The sequence below is a fragment of the Portunus trituberculatus genome, chromosome 35, assembly GCF_017591435.1.
Source record: "Portunus trituberculatus isolate SZX2019 chromosome 35, ASM1759143v1, whole genome shotgun sequence".
Taxonomy (NCBI): domain Eukaryota; kingdom Metazoa; phylum Arthropoda; class Malacostraca; order Decapoda; family Portunidae; genus Portunus; species Portunus trituberculatus.
The window spans coordinates 3,547,604-3,570,103 of NC_059289.1; the positions used below are offsets into that span (position 1 = coordinate 3,547,604).

At 40.4% G+C, this 22,500-nt stretch overlaps 1 protein-coding gene across 6 annotated transcripts in view; it reads left to right on the plus strand.

Annotated features, from left to right (window-relative positions):
- Positions 1-22,500, plus strand: part of LOC123513073 (mechanosensory protein 2-like) — a 738,351-nt gene that overhangs the window by 1,885 nt on the left and 713,966 nt on the right. For all 6 annotated transcript variants that reach the window (XM_045269921.1, XM_045269922.1, XM_045269916.1 and 3 more), the window contains exon 2: positions 3,661-3,759. In XM_045269921.1, the coding sequence (XP_045125856.1) occupies positions 3,666-3,759 (94 nt within the window). In that variant the 5' untranslated portion in view covers positions 3,661-3,665. The remainder of the gene's footprint in view (positions 1-3,660; positions 3,760-22,500) is intronic.

Genomic DNA, 22,500 nt, shown 5'->3' on the forward strand with positions numbered 1-22,500 from the left:
TTGCAAGATCATTAGAACGTGGAAAAGGCAACAGGTGGTGGTGGAATGATGGTGGTGGTGGTGGTGGTGGTGGTGGTGTGTGTGTGTGTGTGTGTGTGTGTGTGTGTGTGTGTGTGTGTGTGTGTGTGTGTGTGTGTGTGTGTGTGTGTGTGTGTGTATTGATCGTGGTCTTCTGAAAGGTCACTCATGTGGATAATTTTTCTGTAGGGTTTCGTTACTCAAACGTCACTGCCACTACCACTGCTACTACTGCTACTACTGCTACTACTACTACTACTACTACTACTACTACTACTACTACTACTGCTGCCACTACTACTGCTGCTACTGCTGCTGCTGCTGCTACCACTGGTACTGCTGCTGCTGCACCACCACTGCCACTGCTACCACTGCTACCACCACCACCACCACCACCACTGCACCACCACCACCACCACCACTACACACCACTGCCACCACCACCACCACCACTGCACCACCACACCACTGCTGCTGCTGCTGCTGCCACACTACCACCACCACCACCACCACCACCACCACCACCACCACCACCACCACCACCACTGCTGCTGCTGCACCACTGCACCTGCTGCTGCTGCTGCTGCCACCACCACCTGCTGCTGCCACCACCCACTGCCACCACCTTAGCACCACCGCCACCACCATCACTGCCACCATTACTACTACCACTACTACTTACTTTTCACCACCACTACTACTACTATTACCATTACCACTACTACTACTACTATTACTACTACTACTACTACTACTACTAGTATTACTAGTACTATTACTACTACTACTACTACCACTACCACTACTACTACTACTACTACTACTACTACTACTTCTAACATGAGAAGCCCCACCATTACTCGTTTCCATTCTATTTTCTTTACAACGCCACTATAACACAAACAAATTTTCTCGGCCGTAACTACTAACACTGTACAGGGGATCTTATCTCTCCATGTATGAAGTATATTTAACCCCTTCAATACTGGGATACATTTTCACTGTGAGATTTGTGTACGATTAGACCATTTTATTGACATTAGGAAGGGTCTATGGAGGTCAGAAGATTAATGGCAACAGTTTTCACTATTTTAATTCTCACAAGAGTTTCTAAAGTTGTATGAAATCACCAAATACTAAGCAGAATAAATATGGAGACGCGTCATGGTACTCAAGGGGTTAAATTGAAAAGGGACTGGGGGGGGACGGGTTCCATTAACAGCGCTCATATAGATACAAAGGAATCAACATCTTTTCGTCTTATCAACTTCTCTTCTCTAACTGACTGTCTTCAATATCTTTCTTATCTCAGCAGTGTTTCATCTCTTGTTATCTTTTATCGCTATCTTCATGCTGGATACTCTTCTGATCTTTCTACTTCTAACAGCATGCCTCCACTCTTCCCGTGCTCTCACTGCATCTAACTTTTACACTTTATCTTACTCATATTTCATCCAACTCTCTGATTTAATAGCGAAAAAGTACTCTCAGTCATTCATGCCTTTCTCTGGTGAGCTTTAGAACTTCATGCTTCAGTATTTCCACCTTCCTTTGACTAGAACTATTTGAAAAGGAAGATTTAAAGACACTTATTCACTGTTATTCGATTTTCTATGTTCAGCGGGTTTTGTAAGGAACTGACACCCCAGTGAACGTTCTGTATTTCCACCTTCCTATGAATAGAACTATTAGATGAGGAAGGTTTCAAGACATCTATCCTCCGTTACTTGATTTCCTGTGTTCGGCAAGTTTTTGGGAACGGACACACTAATAAATTTTTTTTTCCCCACTGTGTTTTTACCGTAGGCCAATGACACTCTTACACAAAAACTCCCTTTCCTTCTTTTAGTGCGGACAGATTAACAGCTACTTGTTCTTCCTCTGTGTTCCTTTGTGATTCCTTATATCGGCAAGGGCGTTAATACTGTTGACTTTGCTCTCATAGACACCTCTAAATGGCCACCTAGACTTCATTCTCCCTCTCTCCCTCTTCTCTCCTTCACTCCCTCCTCCCCTCTTTCTTGTCTCCTCTCCTCTTCCCTTCCTCTTATCCTCGTATCCTCTCCTAGAACTTCTTCCTACTTCTGCTCCTAATTCTCCTCCTCCTCCTCCTCTTTCCACTTCTCAACGTTGAACTCCTTATGTATCCTACAAAGTTTCTCTCTCTCTCTCTCTCTCTCTCTCTCTCTCTCTCTCATGCTAATTTTCAACATGCAACGCAATGTATACTCCTAGAAATTAACAAACAAAACAAAATTAACAGACGAAGAAAAAAGAAAAATGAATAAAAGAATGAACGCATCTCAAACATTTCAAGGCACCGTGGCGATAATTACATTGACAACTCTGTACAAAAATATAATAAAAAAAGCTTCATATTGCCGCTAATAAGTTAATACATCAAGAGAGAGAGAGAGAGAGAGAGAGAGAGAGAGAGAGAGAGAGAGAGAGAGAGAGAGAGAGAGAGAGAGAGAGAGAGAGAGAGAGTGAAACGCGGATGACATTTTAATATTTGGTTCACTGATTAGACTAATGATGTATATAACAAAATGCATATTACATGACCAGCCTCGCATGACATAACTATACAAGAAAACCCATAGCAATTATACCCTTGCCGTGGATTATGCTGATTATGTATGATGGTATATGGGAGAGCCAAACATTACGCCAAGCCATTTAATCCTGGATCCCTTTAATCATTGTTTTAATCATGCAAGAAAAGCCACATTATTTTTCTCCTCTTTTTCCTCCTCCTCGCTCTCTTCGTCCCAAATGATTAATTTCAAGGTGACTTTTAAGGAGTTTTTGGAATGTATGATAAAGAAGAAAATGAGTTTTGACCTTATTTCTTTGTTTTGCTTCTTCTTCTTCTCCTATATTTTCCTGTCCTCGTGTTTCATTATCGCTTATTTCGTCCCTTCTTTGTCCTCGCTTCCTCATTAGTGCCTCATGTGTCCTCATTCATCATCTTCTGCCACTCAACATCCTTTCCGTCACCATCCTCCACCATCACCATTTTTTCTCTCACCACTATCTTTTCCGTTTTTTTCCATCATCATCGTCGTGGTTCTAATATTCAGTTTCGTATTCTTTTTACTAACTTTCGCTTCTCCCTCATTTTACTTCAATATAATCTTTTTTTTTTTTTCATTTTGCTGACCTAAACACCTCTATTTTTAAGAATATTCACCTTCATGACACAAAAAATTCTTAGCTTATGACTTTTTTACGAATCCTTTCTTTGTACATCAACTCTTGCTTAAATAGATCCGCCTTTTCTTTTATCTGAATTACTTAAACACCTCTCTTTACGTCAAAATTCTTAGCTTATAACTTCTTTTTTCTAACGTTTCCTTCTCGATTGCTTCCTGCCAGCCTTTAAAACTCTTCTCCTTTCAGTACATTTCATCTTTGAATTAGCATTGTCATTATCCTCTCTGTTTATCACCACTGCCCTCTCCTTCCCCAGACAACATGAGAAGGTAAAAAAAATAAAAGCACCACTATCTTTAAGAATATTAATCTCTCTCTATTATAAAATGTTCAGCTTACGACTCTTTCTTCTCCTTTATCTTTGCTGTATAGTGTCATATTATCATTACCCTCTCTGCTTATCACCACTGTCCTCTCCTTCGCCAGGCAAGATGAGGAGGAACGCGGACAACTGGAGCCACGTCTCGGCCACGCTGGTGCCAGACTCGCCCTCCAAGGTCCCGTCTATGGGTTACGTCCCAAAGGGTGAGTACCTGTTGCCTCTTGCACTTTTTGGCTCCTACGATACAGTGAAGACCAACAGAAAAGAAATCTCCCGTAGTCTTTTCATGTCTATATTCTCTTTTTCTCTGTATTTTAAGACCGTGAGGTGATCAAAGGAGTTAAGGCTGAAGGGAAAATTGTAAATGGTGTGGAAATGAGTATAAGTGATTACATTACGAAAAGGAATCACTCTTATCATTCATATTCATTTTTTTCCTTCGATTTTTAGAGGACAGAGGACAAAATTGAGGAAAAAATGGTTCAAAACAGAGGAAATGAGTACGAAAGATTATCCCACATTTATCTATGACTATGTATGATTCTTTCTTTCATCCAGACACATACTAATTTCCCCCTCGATATTAAGACAGTGAGAAGATAAATGCATCTAAGACTGAAAGAAGACTACCAGACAATCAGAAGCGAGTACTGCAGATGGGGCTTTTTGTGTGTGACTGTAGCAACATCAGTTCGTTTTCTTTACCTTCTTCTCTCTTTACAAGGGTATAGTAATCTGCTTCATGGTGTGTCGAGGAGATTATTCCGTTCAAGTATTTACGTTAAGATCTTCAGGTTCGTGTTTCAATAAAGAGAAGGGGAAAGAGTGTTGCTTGTGTGTGTGTGTGTGTGTGTGTGTGTGTGTGTGTGTGTGTGTGTGTGTGTGTGTGTGTGTGTGTGTGTGTGTGTGTGTGTGTGTGTGTGTGAACTAATTCGTACTCACAATCTACTTCGGGGTAGTTAGAGTCAGTTTAGGTAAGAAAACAGAGACGGTAAAGGAAAAGACAAGAGGAGAGAGAGAGAGAGAGAGAGAGAGAGAGAGAGAGAGAGAGAGAGAGAGAGAGTGGGGGAGAGCAGGAGGACAATTGGTGTGGGTTTATGCGTCGTAATGTTGTGGTTTTGTGGGCTCCTTTTGTGTTGACCAATGCTGGGTGACAAAAACATCATTACGACCCCTGACTAATGGAGTGTCCGTGCGTGTGTGTGTGTGTGTGTGTGTGTGTGTGTGTGTGTGTGTGTGTGTGTGTGTGTGTGTGTGTCTGTTAGGATGTGACAAATGATGTTAATTTTTCTTGTGGTGTATGATAAGGAAAAATTGCGGAACACACACACACACACACACACACACACACACACACACACACACACACACACACACACACACACACACACACACACCATTAGCAAAAGAACAAAACAAAACTACAAAGAAAAAACCAAGTAAACCAACAACATAAAAAAAATAAATGCACACACACAAAAAAAGAAGAATGTAAAGAATGTCGAAAAAAAGAAGAAAACGAAAAGGAATTAAAGTTAAAAGAAGGATCTGTACTTTCTTCTAAATGATTAAATCCTTTGTGCGGCTAATGGGGGAGTGGGATGAAGTCTTCCTCCTCCTTATTATGTCCTTTGTTTCAGTAATAGCTGCAGTATCAGGACTCTATTGGCTCGATGGAAGGAGGTGAAAGGAATAAGGATGGGAGGAGTATCCAAAAAATGAAGTTGAATATGGCAGAAACGAAGAGAGAGAGAGAGAGAGAGAGAGAGAGAGAGAGAGAGAGATGACAGAAGAGTTATAGACGGAGATAAGTAGTTTATTGACCAGATGGTAAGGGAAGAAAGAAACTGGGAAGGAGTATTGAAAGAAAAGATACAATATTGCAAAAATGAAAGAGAGAAATAGATATAAAGATAACTCATGAAAAGAAAGAAGGCAGAAGAAATAATATCTTTTTTTTTTCTCACTCACATGATAAAAAGAGTAAAATGAGAAAAGGAAAATGAAATAATACTTAAACCAAAGACTCGACCAAAATATATGAACGTGTCTAGCAAATTCCTAAACGAGATCTTTAGAAATAGATAAATGAATAAATAAATGAATAAATACGATTGAATAAAAAAGAAAATAATTAAGATATGTATATGTATAAAACCTACAATATTATCTACTTTAAACACTAACACTAACACTTCACTAACAGTATAATACATCTGACAACTCTCCAGGTAATAAACACTAAAAGATACAGAAAAAAGCACTGCAAACAAATGAAACCTGCCTAAAATAAACCTTTCTAGCAACTTTTCTGGCCACACACACTAAAAAACACCAATAAAAGAACTGCAAACACACACACAACACACCCATCACTTATTAATCTCTTCAGTACCGTGACACATTTCCCTCTTCATTCTGGTTACTGATTGGTGATTTTACACAACTTCAGAAACTCACGTGGGGATTAAAATAGTGAAGACTCTCGCCATTAAACTTCTGACCACCACAAACTCTTTCCTAAGGTAAATCAAATCGTCTAATCATAGCCAAAACTAAAGGTAGAAATGCGTCCCAGTACTGGAGGGGTTAAACAAGGAACTCCACCCCAAAAAAAAAAAAAAAAAAAAAAAAAAATCAACTCTGTACCAACTTTTCACATATTCAAAAAAAAAAAAAAAAAAAAAAAAAAAAAAAAAAAATAAAAGTAAACAAAAATAAAAACATTCTAGATATATAACCGAACCTATCATATCCCACAACACCAGGACACACCACCACCACCACCACCACCACCACCACTAGTACGGCCATCAGCACAACCACCAGCCACCACCATTACAAGATGACACAGTACAGGAGATAGCCACCATAACACGTCCAGCCTCACAGAAAGTTGAAGTGATGCGCCGATTAGAACCATTTTTTTCGGTACGTGTAATATCTTGATGGCAGATGGCAGGAGGAGGAGGAAAAGGAAGAGGAGGAGGAGGAGGAGGAGGAGGAAGTGAAAGGGAGGGGGGAAAGGAGGATGAAAACGACACAAAATAACACAAAAGGAAGGAGATACAGCAGCAGATTTGTTGGTCTTTACGAGACTATCTAAGAGAAGGAGGAAGAGGAAGAGAAAGAGGTAAAGGAGGAGAATAAGAAAAATACAAAACACTACGCTGAAAGTACACGAGATAAGGGGGAATGTATAAAAAGGGGAAAAAAAGAAGAAGGAAAGAGGAAATTTTAGAGCATCCTCCCACACACACCAGCGTTCCTTCACCACCGCGTCATATTTCTACTTTTATGGCTCGATCTACCAATGTTAATGACAAAGGAGTAGATACACAGTACACTAATCCTCCTACTCCTCCTACTCTCCCTTTTCCTCCATATCCCGTTTCCTTCTTCCCTTTCCTCCGCTCATAACATTTTCTTCACGTATTTTCTTTCCTTTTTTTCCTACTTTTATCATCCTTCTTACTTTTCTTCTCTTAATTCCTTCTTTTTTATTTTGTTTTCCCTATTTTCCTTTTCCTATCATTCCAATACTTTCTTTACGTAGCATTCTCTCTCTCTCTCTCTCTCTCTCTCTCTCTCCATTTCTATTTTTATCCTTCATCTTACCTACTTTTCTAGCTTCCTTCTTTTCTTTACCTCTTTATTCTTTTTACCTTTCCTTCAATTCTTTTTTCGTTTCTTTCCGTCTCACTCCATCTATCTTTATCAATCTTTGTCTCCTCTCTTTCCTTCCTTCATTCCTTCTACAACCCTTACTTCTTACCTCATCTCTGCTTCTTTCTTTCCCTACATGTCCTATTCCCTTTCTCTCCTTCCTCTCCTTCCTCCTTCTCTCCTTTCTCTCGTTCAGTGGCTGGCTTGTCCTACGTTTTGCCAATTTGGAGAGAGAGAGAGAGAGAGAGAGAGAGAGAAGGGGGAAACGGGGAACCGAACTCACACAGCTGGCCTCAAAGATTCGTGGGGGTTCATTGACTCGAATGGCGATTTCAAAGCTTCGGTTCACTGCTGTCTCGGTTCCGTCCACTTGCCGGCGGGAAAATCGGGACGTAAGTGGCGGCGGGCGGGAAAGAAAATGCAGGCCAATTTTTCCTCCAAGCGTTGTGAAAAATAATGAACTTTTTCCCTCCCCCCCAAACCTTCTGAGGTCAAGAGTTTCCGCAGTGGCTTTTAAAGGTGGTGGTGGTGGTGGTGGTGGTGGTTGATGGGGACTGGGTGGTGGGGGAGGGTTGGTTGACGAAGTGGCGTAGAAGGAGGAGGAGAAGGAGGAGGAGGAGGAGGAGGAGAGTTGATGAAGGAGGAAGTGGAGAGTACGAGGGGGAAAAATGAAGGAAATAGTGATAGTGATGATATTGAGAAGAAAAGAAAAGATATAAAAAAAAGGTGAAGAAGAACGAGGAAGAAGTGGTAAGGAAGAAGAATAAGAGAAGACTGCAAAGGAATACAAAGGAAGCCCAAACAGCAACAGACTCTAAGGAAGGAAGAGTAGGAGGAAGAAGACATCGAGGAGAAAATGAAGAAGAAGAAGAAGAAGAAGAAGACGAGGAGGAAAACCGAGAAGAAGAGATCAAAGACGAGGAAGAGGAGGAAGAGGAAGAGGAAAAGGAAGAGGAAGAGGAAGAGGAAGAGGAGGAGGTGTAGATTGCAATAGGAGGGAGAGAGATGAGGTGGAAGAAGTGAGGTTGTTAGGCGGAGGAAGAAATGGGGGAGTGACGTGATGTGGATACGAGATGGAGGTAACGAGGAGGGCCGGAGGGAGGGAAGAGAGGAGTGAGGGGAGGGAAGGAGGAAAGGAGGGAAGGAGGGAAGGAGTGAAGGGAGGGAAAAAAAAAGCAAGCGTTCTTAGAGAGCTTGCAGGAAAGAAGGAAGAAAGGAGGGACTGGAGGAAGAGGAAAAGTGCAAAACATTATGGAGAGAGAGAGAGAGAGAGAGAGAGAGAGAGAGAGAGAGAGAGAGAGAGAGAGAGAGAGAGAGAGAGAGAGAGAGAGAGAGAGAACGCAATATAGCAATGGAAGAAAATAACACAGCCCAAAATTAACTCTCTCTCTCTCTCTCTCTCTCTCTCTCTCTCTCTCTCTACTTCAACGGCGGAAAATTTAACACGAGGGAGGCAAAAAACGTTCAAATTTGGCACTTAAGACACGATGAATTAAGGGTCATGGAGAGAGAGAGAGAGAGAGAGAGAGAGAGAGAGAGAGAGAGAGAGAGAGAGAGAGAGAGAGAGAGAGGGACAGGTGATGTTAAGGGTGAAGATAGGATAGAAAATAATGCCTCAGGTAAAGGTGAGGTAGATAAATGAAGGGAAAATACTCTAATCGTTCATCATTTCGTGGTGTGACGCGCTCTGATCGATAACAAATGACTGTGTTTACCAAATTAGAACAGCTGACGACACGAACACCTGGGAAAACTGAACGAAGAGAAGGAAAAAAAAGGAAGGAAAAATGCAGGAAAAAAAGTGTTGTTTTAATATACATTGGTGGAAGTTAGTGGTTTGAGAGAGAGAGAGAGAGAGAGAGAGAGAGAGAGAGAGAGAGAGAGAGAGAGAGAGAGAGAGAGAGAGAGAGAGAGAGAGAGAGAGAGAGAATATACGATACTAAAATCTCACACATTTCAACACACACACACACACACACACACACACACACACACACACACACACACAGCAAACATATCATTTATCCATTTTCAGTTCTATATCCATTTCTTGCTATATATTGACCCTTCAAAATGCATGAACCCTATTTTTTCCACACACGTAAATAAAAAAAGATAAAAAGGAAAAGAAAAAGAAGAGAAAAAGAAATTTAGATACATAAAGATTTATATTTTCTCTTCATTTTCTCTCTTTCCTCATCCCTTCAGAAACAGAAACACCTACTCTTCCCTCTTTTTCTTCTTCCTCTTCCTCTTCCTCTTTTTTCTCCCTCTTCTTCTTTTTCTTCTTCATCTTTTTTTTCTCTTTTTCATCATCATCATCATCATCATCATCATCATCATCATCATCTTCTTCTTCTTCTTCCTTATCTACTTTTTTCTTCTTCTTCTTCTTGTTCTTGTTCTTGTTCTTCTTTTTCTTCATCATCTTTTTTCTTCTTCTTCTTCATCAACTTTTTTCTTCTTCGTCTTCCTCCTCCTCCTCCTCTTCTTCTTCTTCTTCTTCTTCTTCTTCTTCTTCTTCTTCTTTTTCTTCTTCCTCCTCCTCCTCCTCCTCCTCCTCCTCCTCCTCCTCTTCTTCTTCGTCCTCCTCCTCATCTAGTAAAAAAACTCCACGGCCGCCATGGTTTATGGGTCAACAAGGGTCAAGCGAAGGAAAAGATGAAAGAAGGAGGAGGAAGGAATAAAGGAGAGGAAGAGGAGGGCAGAAAAATGATGGGTTGGATGTAGGTAGATGGAATGAGAGAGAGAGAGAGAGAGAGAGAGAGAGAGAGAGAGAGAGAGAGAGAGAGAGAGAGAGAGAGAGATTTGTGTTTACCATTTGTGTATCTATTACGAAACAATTATTACGTGAAAAAAATACATTAAACAATTTTGTATAACGATTTTCTTGAGGATAATTTCTCTCTCTCTCTCTCTCTCTCTCTCTCTCTGTGTGTGTGTGTGTGTGTGTGTGTGTGTGTGTGTGTGTGTGTGTTATTTTCCCAGGACGTAATGTAATAAAATTCTCATCTTACGAACACTTAAACTTTACCGAACTTACCGAGAGTTAAACAACACACACACACACACACACACACACACACACACACACACACACACACACACACACACACACACAACACAGCGTGTATATAAGAGTATCTGTACATGTCTCGTTAAATGAAATGGAGAGTTTTGTAGCTATTAAATGGCCTTAACTATAAATGTTTAAGAGAGAATATATTTCCTAATAATACCTTGAATCTTATGCATATATGTATGTATGTATGTATGTATGTATGTATTTATGTATTTATGGATGTATGGTTCAGATTATCGTTACTGTTCTTTCTCCTCACCAACAAAATCAGAAAGAAATTAAATAGAAATAACTGGATCATATCACATCATTTTCTCTTTACCGTTTATCCCCTTCAGTACCATGACGCGTTGCCATATTCATTCTGCTTACTATTTGGTGATTTTATAGAGCTTCAGAAACTCAAGTGGGGAGTGAAATAGTGAAGACTGCGGCCATTAATTTTCTGATCTCCATAGATCCTTCCTAATATCAATGAAATGGTCTAATCGTACACAAATCTCAAGGTAAAAATGTGTTTCAGTCTTGAAGGGGTTAAAAGAGAATTGCCTGACTATATATTGACTATCTGTACATGTATGTGATAATATATATATATATATATATATATATATATATATCTATTACCTTATTAAAGTTTTCTATTACCTTATTAAAGAAAAATCAACAAGAAGCTAGAAAGGAATATATTGCATTATACCACAGTTTTTTTCTATCTTTCCTTATCAAAGACAGAATTTCCTGACTATATTTTGACTATTTGTACATGTATATGATAATATATAGATTAAATACCCTCAGTTTTCTATTCCCACATTAAAAATTCTCACCAAGAAACTAGAGAGGAATATATTGTGTTATACCAATTTTTTTTCTGTTTCCCAATCAGAGATAAATTCCTGTCTTGTGTGTATGTATGTATGTATGTATGTATGTATGTAGAGATCAGAAATCCTCACTATCCTACCCCACCAACAAAACCACACACAATCAAACTAAGCAAAAAAAATATATATTGCATCACATCACATACATTTTCACTCCCTCACTCCACCACCACCACCACCACCACCACCACCACCACCACCATCGTCTCCATACACTGCATAAAAACCATCAAATCCACGTGCATTCAGAATTACACGCCTTTCACAGGTGGACGAGCAAACTCACCTGTGCAATTCCACCCAAACGAGCTCACCACATTCACATCCCCTTTCTCGCCGCCTTCCTCCTTTCCCTCTTTTTCTTCCTCATTTCTTTACGTCCTGCGCCCGAGATGGAGTGAGGGGAGAGAGGGAGAGAGGGAGAGAGGAAGGACCGGTGGAGGAAGAAGTAAGGGTGTTGGAGAGAAAGAAGGAGAGAAAGAGAATGAAAGAACTGGAGGTAGACGAGGAGTAGGAGGAGTATGAGACGTAAAAGTGGTTGAGGAGAGAGAGAGAGAGAGAGAGAGAGAGAGAGAGAGAGAGAGAGAGAGAGAGAGAGAGAGAGAGAGAGAGAGAGAGAGAGAAACCTGTATTTTGAAACGCTTTTCTCTCTCACCATCACTACTTTCCAAAGGCTCCAGCTGAAGATATACATGTTTCTGAGAGTATTTTGTATGATTCTGGTGATGGATTGGTAAGATTTCTAGTATACAAAAAGGGGAAACTGTCTTGAAAACCCGCCTAGTTTGTCTGTGGCTTTTGGAAAATTGTCGTAGCGAGAGAAGAAGGCGAGAGAAAGGAAGGAAGGCTCGGAGTTTCGTTTCCAAGTACCAGTGGGCCGTGTTCCAATCTCTCCCCACCAGGAGGCATGTTTGGCGTCATCCTCGTGGCCTGGGGAAGCTCCGGGTAAATATTGAGTCGAAGGATCGCAGGGAGCTTAGTGGGGAGGAAATGTGTCCTTGACAGCTGATGAGGCGCCGAGATGAGAGGGGGAGAAGGGGGAGGATGTGACGCATGAAGGAGGTGAGGACAGCACGTGGAGGAGGAGCAGGCACAGGAGGAGGTGAGAGAAGGGCAGAAAAAGACACGGAAGAAGGATCTGAAGGAGTCAATACATCAAAACCTCAGAATCTGAAACTGCTGAGGGAGCGTCCGCAGTTTAACAGCAAACTTGTGGCGAAGAGGAGGAAGATCAGGAGGAGGAGGAGGAGGAGGAGGAGGAGGAGGAGGAGGAGGAGGAAAGAGGAAGAAGAAAAGAAGAAGAAGATGAAGAAGAAAAAAAAGAAGAACAAGAGAAGAACAAAGGAAGAAATTCAAAGGAAGAACAAACAGCAGCAGACATGTTGGTTCTCATAAGGTGGGGAATGTTTCTGAGTTCTGCACTAAATATACAATGAGAAAAATGGGGAAAAAATAATAAAAACATAGACAAAATAAGAAGAGAAAAAGTGGGAGGAGGAAGACGAAAAAGGAGAGAGAAGAGGAGGAAGATGAGAGAGAAGAAGGATAAGAGAAAAGGAGGAGGATAATGAAAGAAGAGGAGGATGATGAAAAAAACAGAAGAACTATGAGAACGAGAGAAGTGGAGAAGGAGAAGGATAAGAAGAGAAGAAGTGGGAGGAAGAAGATGGAAGAGAAGAAGAAGAAGGAGGATGACAGAGAAGGAAGAGGATGAGAGAAAAGGAGAAGGATAATGAGAGAAGAGGAAGAAGATGAGAAAAAAAACAGAACTATGAGAATGAGAGAAGAGGAAGAGGAGAAGATGAGAGGAGATGATGAGGAGGAGCAGCGAAAGGAGGAGAATGAAGAGGTGGAGAAGGAGGAGAAGGAGGCCAAAGAAAGAGCCGAGGACTACAGATCAAACTGAAGGGAACTCTTAAAAAAAAAGAAAAAAAAGAAAAAATATACCGGATAAAGAACAGAAGACGATGATGAAAACGGAGAGGGGAGAAAAATGCAACGAACTTATTTAATTAACTGAAACTTATTAACCCTGCCGCGTGACGCATATTCCTTGCCCTGAAGGCGTCACGAGGCAAGGGGGAAAGCGCCGCCCCTCCAACCAAGAGACGAGACCAAGGGCGCCACACGGGAGGGCCACAATAAGGGAAACACTCACATCTCTCAAAAAATAAAGGAAAAAAAAATGAAGCAAGCAAGGAAGGAAAAAAAAAATCAAACAAGGAGAACGTGGAAAGACAGAACCCTAAAGAAGCGGGAAATGAGTTATGGAAGGAAGGAAATAAACAAGGAAGGAATGAATAGAGTAAAGAGGGAAGGAAAGATTGAAGGACGAAAACAAAACTAAATGATACGAGTAAAGAAAAAAAGAGAAGGAATGAAGAAAGGAAGGAAAGAAACAAGGAAGGAAGGAATAGGGAAAAGATAGAAAAAATTGAAGGACGGCAAGAAGAAAGGATACAAAGAAAGAAATAAATAAAGAAGGAAGGAAAGAAAAGATGCGAGATGGAAGAAAAATGCGAAAACTACATAATCAGTAAAAGTGAAAGAAAATTGAAAAAAAAATTAGAATTAGAAAATACAAAATGGGAAGGAAGGAAAGAGGGAAAACAAGAAAAGAAAGTGGATGAAGGAGTGAAGGAAGCAGGAGAGGAAGGAAGCAAGGAAGGTTTATCATCAAAGACAAGGTAGAGCAAGAAGAAGAAGAAGAAGGAGAAGAAGGCAGGACAGAACATTAAAGGGAGAGAAATGAAAGGAAGGAAGAAGAGAAGGTAAGAAAGGTTCGTCATCAAAGACTACGTACACCAAGAAGAAGAAAAGTAAGGAAGACGGGAGGGAGAATCGAGGGAGAATAAATGAAAGCAAGGAAGGAAGGAAAGAAGGAAGGAAGGAAGGAAGGAAGGAAGGAAGGAAGGAAGGAAGGAAGGAAGGAAAGGAAAGAAGAAAGTCCATCAACAAAGACTAGAGCATGGAAGCGCAAGAAAGAAGAAGAAGAAGAAGAAGAAGAAGAAGGAGAAGGAGAAGGAAACACGAGGAAAGACAGAACAAGGAGACAGGAAAGAGAAAACACGTAAAAAAAAAAAAACAAGAAACAAAAAACTCATCACTCAAACACAAAAGAAAAAAAAGAAACAAGATGAACAAAGAAAACGAAAAGAAGAAACACAGGAAAAACACAGACACGACATAATACAAGATAAAGAACAAAGAACAGCTGACGTACGTACATATGAAACACATGCAATATCTAGCACAGGACAAGGACAGCCACGACGAGCAACAGGTGGGCAAGGTAACAAGGCCAGGGAAGGTGAGACAAGACAGCAGCAGCAGAAGCAACAGAAAGCATAGATGTGAACCCCGAATGAGTGTATGGCTCGTATTTTCAAACACTATACTTCAGCTCCACTATTTCAAAAAGCTTTATTTAAATTTACACGAGTTTTTAACCTCTACAATACTGGGACACAGTTTTACTTTGAGATTTGTGTACCATTAGACCGTTTTATTGATATTAGGAAGGGTCTATGGAGGTCAGAAGATTAATGGATACAGTCTTTACTATTTTAATCCCCCACATAAGTTTCTTAAGCTGTATAAAATCACCAAATAGTAAGCAGAATGAATATGGAAACGTGTCATGGTAGTGAAGGGATTAAGGTGTTTTTACGGTTCTAGAAGCAGAGTGACAAGATTTCGACATTGTTCTCGAACTCTTTTATGCTTCACCTCCAGTATTCAAAAAAGGCTTTATTTAAATGTACACTATTTTTAAGGTGTTTTTACGGTTCTAGAGGCAGAGTGACAAGATTTCTACATTATTCTCGAACCTTTCTATGCTTCACCTTCACTATTCAAAAAGACTTTATTTAAATTTACAATAGTTTTTAAGGTGTTTTTACGGTTCTAGAGGCAAAGTGACAAGATTTCTACACTACTAAATATAAAAACACTCTTGAAAACCCCGGTAATCATCTCAGTGGCCTTGGAAAATAGTCGTAGTGAGAGAGGAAAGCGTTTCTGAATACTGACCTACTAGTGATGTGAAAAAGAGATGCTGATATGCAACGTGTTTGTTTTGATTTGTGTCCTGATGCTCCGTTGCCACATCTCCAGATTACAAGGGGAAGGTGAGATAATGGAAGAGAAGGATAAGGAATGAGAGTGAAGGAAAGGGGGAAGATAATGTTAAGAGGAGAATGATGGTAAGGAAAGACGAGAAATGTGAGATTGACAATATTGTTTATGTTTCAAATTAACGAGAGAAGATTAGGAATAAGAGAGGGTGAGAGAGAGAGAGAGAGAGAGAGAGAGAGAGAGAGAGAGAGAGAGAGCTATCACTGTCTCTTGCAGGGGACTCAAAAATTTCCGAACGTCCTTAAGAGGAATTGGAGGTTCAGTGGACGCAACTTACTGGAGAGAGAGAGAGAGAGAGAGAGAGAGAGAGAGAGAGAGAGAAGAGGGGAGAAGCACGTAATGTTTGGCGAGAATTCAGTTGCACGTCTCTCTCTCTCTCTCTCTCTCTCTCTCTCTCTCTCTCTCTCTCTCTCTCTGTTCTAGTTTCCTCAGACGTCTGGAGTTCTTTTTTCTTTCTCATCCTCTTCTCATTTTAAACTCCTCTCGTGATTTTTTCTCCTCTCTCTCTCTCTCTTTCGTCCCACGCTGTGTATCTTCCCATTCCCATCCTTCTTCCTTTCTCTTTCTCCTCCATCTCCTCTTTCTCTTTTCCTTCCTCGTCTCCCTCATTCTCCTACTCCTTCCTCCTTAATTCTTTATCTCTGCCTTCCTCTTCCTCTTTGTTTTTTCCTTCATTTCCTTTATTTTTTCTTTCCTTCCCTTACTTCCTTGTTCTTTTTTTTATTGCGATCCTTCCTCTCTCTCTCTCTCTCTCTCTCTCTCTCTCTCTCTCTCTTTTTTTGTTTAGTGTGTCCCTTGCTTTCCTACCCCGTTTTCTTATTTTTTCCTTCGTTTTCTTATTTCTTGTTTTTATCTTTATTTCTGTTCTTGCTTTCCACGATTGTTATTCCCTTGTTCCTCATCTTTCATCTTCAGTTCCCTCTTATCTTCCTCCTTTTGTTCTTTCGTTGCTGTTATTTTTTATTTCCTTTTTTTCTTATTCTTCTTTCTTTCATGTTTCTTTCCACTTCTTCCAGTATTTCTTATTCTTTTCTTCCTTTCCCTTCTCTTTATTTCTTTATTCCATTATTCACCCTTTTTTTTATGTCGTATTCCCTTTTCTCTGTTTCACTTCTCTTCTCTTCCTCTATTTCTGCAATTCATTCATTCCACATCTATTTAATTCTCTCCAATTCCTTCTTTCTATTTAAATTCCATACATCGTGTCTTTCACCTATTCATTTATTTAGTCTTTCTTCTCTTCTTCGTTGTTTCTTATATCTATCTTCTCTTCTATTTTCTAAGCATTTTTTTCCATTCTCCTTCCTATTCTCCTTTTTTTTCTCCTATCATCAGTCCTTCTCTTCGTTAGATACACGCCTCTACAGCCAAGATTAGGATACAAGGAGTCACTGTAGGCCTTCCCTTCCCTTCCCTTCCCTTCCCCTTTCCTTTCTTTCCATTGCCTTTCCTTGCTTTCACTTCCCTTTCATTCCTTTCCTTCCTCCTCTTCCAGTTCCATTGCCTTGCCTTGCCTTGCCTTGCCTTGCTTTGCCTTGCCTTGCCTTACTTTTCATTCCCTTTCTTTCCTTTCCCTTCCCTCCTCATCCCCTCCCTTTCCATGCCTTTCCTTGCCTTCCCTTCTCTTCCCTCCCCTTTCCTTCCTTTCCTTTCCCTTCCCTTCCCTTCCTTTCATTTAATTTCTCTTCCAATCCCCCTTCCTTTCCCTTCCCATGCCTTCCCTTCCCTTCCCTTCCCTTCCCTTCCCTTCCTTCCGTTCCTTATCTTAGTCATTCGTCTTTCTCGCCTTTTCACGGCCTAGAAAAGGGAATTAGACAAGGTTACAATGGGGATGAAAGGAACATTAGTCAGTTAAGGTCCTTTTTGTCTTCCTTTTGCTCCATTTTCTCTCTCTCTCTCTCTCTCTCTCTCTCTCTCTCTCTCTCTCTCTCGGAAATTAAGAGTGTAATTCTTTTAGTTGCTTACGTGAGTGTTTTTTTTTCCTTGTTTTTTTTTTTTTCGTTTTTTTGGTGGTGGGTGTGGATTAAATTATTATTATTATTATTTGTTTTTTTGGGATTGTTTCATATTTGTTAGTTTGTTTGGTCTGTTTGTCAGTCTATATAATTACTCTCAATTATTTTCATGCTAGTACTTTTTAATATTTTCTAAAGTTTATTCGTGTAAGTTTACCTGTTGTTGTTGTTGTTGTTGTTATCAAGTAGAAGTAGTAGTAGAAGTAGTAGTAGTAGTAGTAGTAGTAGTAGTAGTAGTAGTAGTAGTAGTAGTAGTAGTAGAATCATCATCGTCATCATCATTATATTTATCTCTGTCTGTCTATGTGTCTGTCTATCTATCTACTTATTTGTATGTCTATTATCTTTCATACTATCCATTCGTTTATATCTTCATGTCTGCCTTTCTGTCTGTCTGTCTGTCTCTCTCTCTCTCTCTCTCTCTCTCTCTCTCTCTCTCTCTCTCTCTCTCTCACCCGCCACTCACTCAATAATCACTAGCGGACAATTACACAAGAAAGAAACACGAGAAAATCATCCACACTCGACCTTTATAAGAGAGAGAGAGAGAGAGAGAGAGAGAGAGAGAGAGAGAGAGAGAGAGAGAGAGAGAGAGAGAGAGTATGTATGTGTGTCTGAGTCTTAAAAAAAATTCTAGTTCTCCTTCTGTGTGTCTCGCGTCAGCATATCGAGGCACACCATTTACCTCCAGTGTCCCTCCAAGTGCCAGGCCACGACCCTCTTCAGTGCCAGCCGTGTGTGCCTCGTGATCCTCTCCTGTGTGTGTGTGTGTGTGTGTGTGTGTGTGTGTGTGTGTGTGTGTGTGTGTGTGTGTGTGTGTGTGTGTGTGTGTGTGTGTGTGTGTGTGTGTGTGTGTGTGTGTGTGTGTGTGTGTTTTAAAGGGTGTTTATTGGTATTTAAACATCTAATGTCGCTAGTTCCTCCTTGACTCTAAGTGAGGAGAACAATGAGATGAGGACAGAAGGAAGGAGGAGGAGGAGGAGGAGGAGGAGGAGGAGGAGGAGGAGGAGGAGGAGGAGGAGGAGGAGGAGGAGGAGAACAGGTGGAGGAGGAGAAGAATGTGAAGAGAGGGAGATGAAATGGAAGAGAATAAGAGAGAACAAGAAAGAGAGAGGGAATGCGGGAAGGAGAAAAGTGAAAGGAGGAGTGGGAAGGGGAGAGGAGAAGGAAGAGGAGGAGGAGGAAAAGGAGTAGGAGGAGAGATGGCGAAAGAGGAGTAGGAAAGGGAATAGAGGGAGAGGGAACAGGAATGAGGATAGGAGAGAACAAGGAAGAGGGAGAGAATTCGGGAAGGAGAAAGAGGAAATGGAGGAAAAAGACATGGAAGAGAAGGAAGGAGAAGAAATAAGTAAAAAAAAAAGAACAATTAAGAGGTATGGAGGAAGAGGAGGAAAAGGAATGGAAAGTTGTAAGGCGGAGAGTGAAAGAAAGAAGGAAGTAAGATAAATGGACCAGAGAGAGAGAGAGAGAGAGAGAGAGAGAGAGAGAGAGAGAGAGAGAGAGAGAGAGAGAGAGAGAGAGAGAGAATTTCTTAACGGGGACCAGAACACTTTGGTGGTGATAAAATCTGCGAAATCTTTATAATTCCTTCAAGGCAAAGATGGAAAAATTAAAGTAATGAGAAAGTTTAGCTGAATTACCTTATTAGGCGGTTTTCGGAATGGAGGAGGAGAAGGAGGAGGAGGAAGAAGAAGATGATGGAGAGAGGAGGAAGAAAATGAGGAAGAGGAAAGAACATAATTGAAGAAACGAAAGGAATTGAAACCACATGAATAAAGAGACGAATAAAGTACAAGGAGAAAACTCGACACACACACACACACACACACACACACACACACACACACACACACACACACTTCAATTATGGGTTTCTCGTTTTCTTTCTTGCTCTCAGTACTATTTTTTTTGCACACGCAGCCTTTCTCTCTCTCTCTCTCTCTCTCTCTCTCTCTCTCAGTGTGTCTGGTGGGAGCAGAGTACAAGTGGAGCTGGAGAGGACGTAGAGATTTTGACAGGAGGAGGAGGAGGAGGAGGAGGAGGAGGAGGAGGAGGAGGAGGAGGTGGAGGAGGAGGTGAAGGTGGAGGAGATCAGGCATGGTGATAGATAAAACACGTTGGTTCTGAGTGGAGTCACTAGTGTTTCTCCCTCTCTCATTCTCTCTCTCTCTCTCTCTCTCTCTCTCTGGTAGATAAGAGGAAGATACTTTTGTGTGGATGACAACTAGTGGCGAGAAATTACGTAAGACAGAGAAAGAGAGAGAGAGAGAGAGAGAGAGAGAGAGAGAGAGAGAGAGAGAGAGAGAGAGAGAGAGAGAGAGAGAGAGAGAGAGAGAGAGAGAAATAACCGAAAATAACCAGATCTCCAAACTCCAAACATTACAGTTAAATGAATAAGAAAGAAAAAAAAAAAACTTCATGTAAAAGAACACGCCTATTACACACACACACACACACACACACACACACACACACACACACACACACACACACACAGAGAGAGAGAGAGAGAGAGAGAAGGAAATTTCCCTGCCATTCTCCCTCATCTCATTTCAAGTTCTGCAAGAAAGGATTACGTTCTTTAGTTTTTTTCCCCTTTCCTCTTTTTTCCCCTCTCAAGCGGTTCTTTCCTCCTATTCCCTTATTTTTCATATTTTTGCCTGTCCCGCGCAGAGGTCTCGTACGGTCTCTTGAAACTTGATGGCCCGCGCTAGACCGCCCACACTTAAAGGAGAGGAGGAAGGAGGAGGAGGAGGAGGAGGAGGAGGAGGAAGAGGAGGAGGAGGGTGGGAGAAGAGTGGGAGTCCTTGAAAGGTGTTAGAGGCTTGGGGTCTGAAACGTGAAGGGTGTGGAAGGGGGTTGAGTCTAAGGCGTGTGTGTGTGTGTGTGTGTGTGTGTGTGTGTGTGTGTGTGTGTGTGTGTGTGTGTGGGTGTGTAAGTGTATTGGTTTCGTGATGTTTTTTTTATACGTATGTCTTAATTTCTCTCTCTCTCTCTCTCTCTCTCTCTCTCTCTCTCTCTCTCTAACTGGCCTTTTTGCTGCTTTCATTTCTTAAATTTCCTCTTATATTCTCTTTTTTTTTTTTTCCATATCTTCAATAATCATGTACTTATCTTAACGTTCATTTCGTAATATCATCCGTCTGTAGAGAGATCACACACACACACACACACACACACACACACACACACACACACACACACACACACACACACACACACACACATGTAAACACACGCCCACTATAGGATCTTGGCAAACGTTTCGGCTGGGCTTGAGGGCGGAGGGAGGGAGTGGGGTGGCGGTGCATGTGGGTGGGGAGGAGGGGGTCTAGTTGCCTCCTTCCTCTGCTGTGTTTACTTTTCGTCTTATGTCTGCCGTTCTGAGTAGTAGTGGGTCGAGAGGGAGTTAAATCTTGAGCCTTGAGGCGGAGGAGGAGGAGGAGGAGGAGGAGGAGGAGGCGGAGGAGGTAAGAAGTGGTAGTATGCGTTAGTTCATCATGTTCTTATATTTTCTCTCTTTCTTCATATTTTCTCTCTTTCTTCATATTTTTTTCTATTTTTTCTATCTTCTGTAATTTTTCTATATACTTCTGTTGGTTTACTTTTTTCTTTATTCTTTATGCCTTGTTAGATATCCTCTTTATCTTAATTATCTCTATGTGTTTCTTATCTTCCTTTTTTTTTCATATTATTTCTCTATATTATTCATTTTCTTTTATTATTTTCTACACATCTCTCTTTCTTTATCGCCTTTTCTTAAAATTTTCTTTCTAAAACATATTCTTACAACAAGTTGTCTTCATGTTGTACTTCTCATCTTCCATCTCTTCTTATATTCCCTCTCTGCTATTTTGTCCTATATTTTTCTATACTTTTCTTTCTTATAATCTTTTCTTCCCTATCTCCTTTTACATATCTTCATCCTTTTACTAGTATTTCTCTTTCCTATTCCTTCTAACATAATTTTTCTACATCACTATTTCTGCATTCCATTCCTAGACGAGTCCGTAATATTGCCCTCTTTCTCCTCCCAACACGTCAAATATATAACACTGAGCTACGGAACGGTATAATTTGAGACGAGGAGAGGAAGATCCAAGCACCATCTCCCTGCACACGTATTCTCTTGGTCCTTTGCCTTGCACCCTCAGAGCCGCTCACCTCGCAGATTTTAGCACCGCCTCCACTTGGATTGAGAAACGTAGGGAGGCAGGAGACAAAGGTTTGATGTTTCAGTAAAGTTTTTTCGAGGTATAGAGACGTAAGATGTGTATAGGTGATGAAAGTAAGTACAGAAAATGGGAATCATTTAGATAGCGAGGATTAGAAGTTGAATGCAATTTGGAATGTTAATAAAATAAGTGTGTAAACGAAGGAAAGTAAGTACAAAAAAGAGAGTAATTTATATCCTAGAGCGTAAAGTTGAATGCAGAGAGGAAACTTAATAAAATAGATGTGTAAACGAAGAAAGTAAGTACAAAAGAGGAAAATAGTTAAGAAATTAAATGTTACAAATAAAATTGCATACGAGAAAGTTAAGATAATAAAAGATTAAGAGAAAAAAGTGTTGACAAAACATTTCCAGCAAAGTTAGATCAAAGAAGAATCGAGGAAAGGCAGAGAAATAGGGCGCATATTGGCAATTAAAGTATCAGAAGGGAAAGAATTTAGAGAGTAGAGGATAGAAATAAAAAAAAACATAGGGGAAAGTTAATGAAATATGAGAGCAACCAAGAGAGAAAGAGGCACAAGTCTTAATGAAGTTTGACCCAAGAGAAATCGTGGAAACGTAGAGAAATAGATTGAATACCAGTAACTCAAATAAGAGAACGGGATCAATTCAGTGAAGCATGAAAACAAAATTCGTGAAGGAAATATAATATAGAGAATAAATAAAGAGACGGACAAATTTACGTAAAGTTTGACCCAAAATGAATATAAGAAGGTTGAAACAGGATTCATACAGGAAATTAAGGAACTAAGAAGAGATTAATCTAGAAAGTGAAGGAGACAAAAAACGATGCCTAAAGAAAGGTTAAGTTAGTATATAAAGACAAAAAATAGAAAAAAAAAACCAAGGGAAACACGTTGATATATGAAGCTGCAACGAAAATTGATATACAGAAATAGGAATAAATACGAAAAGTAAATGAT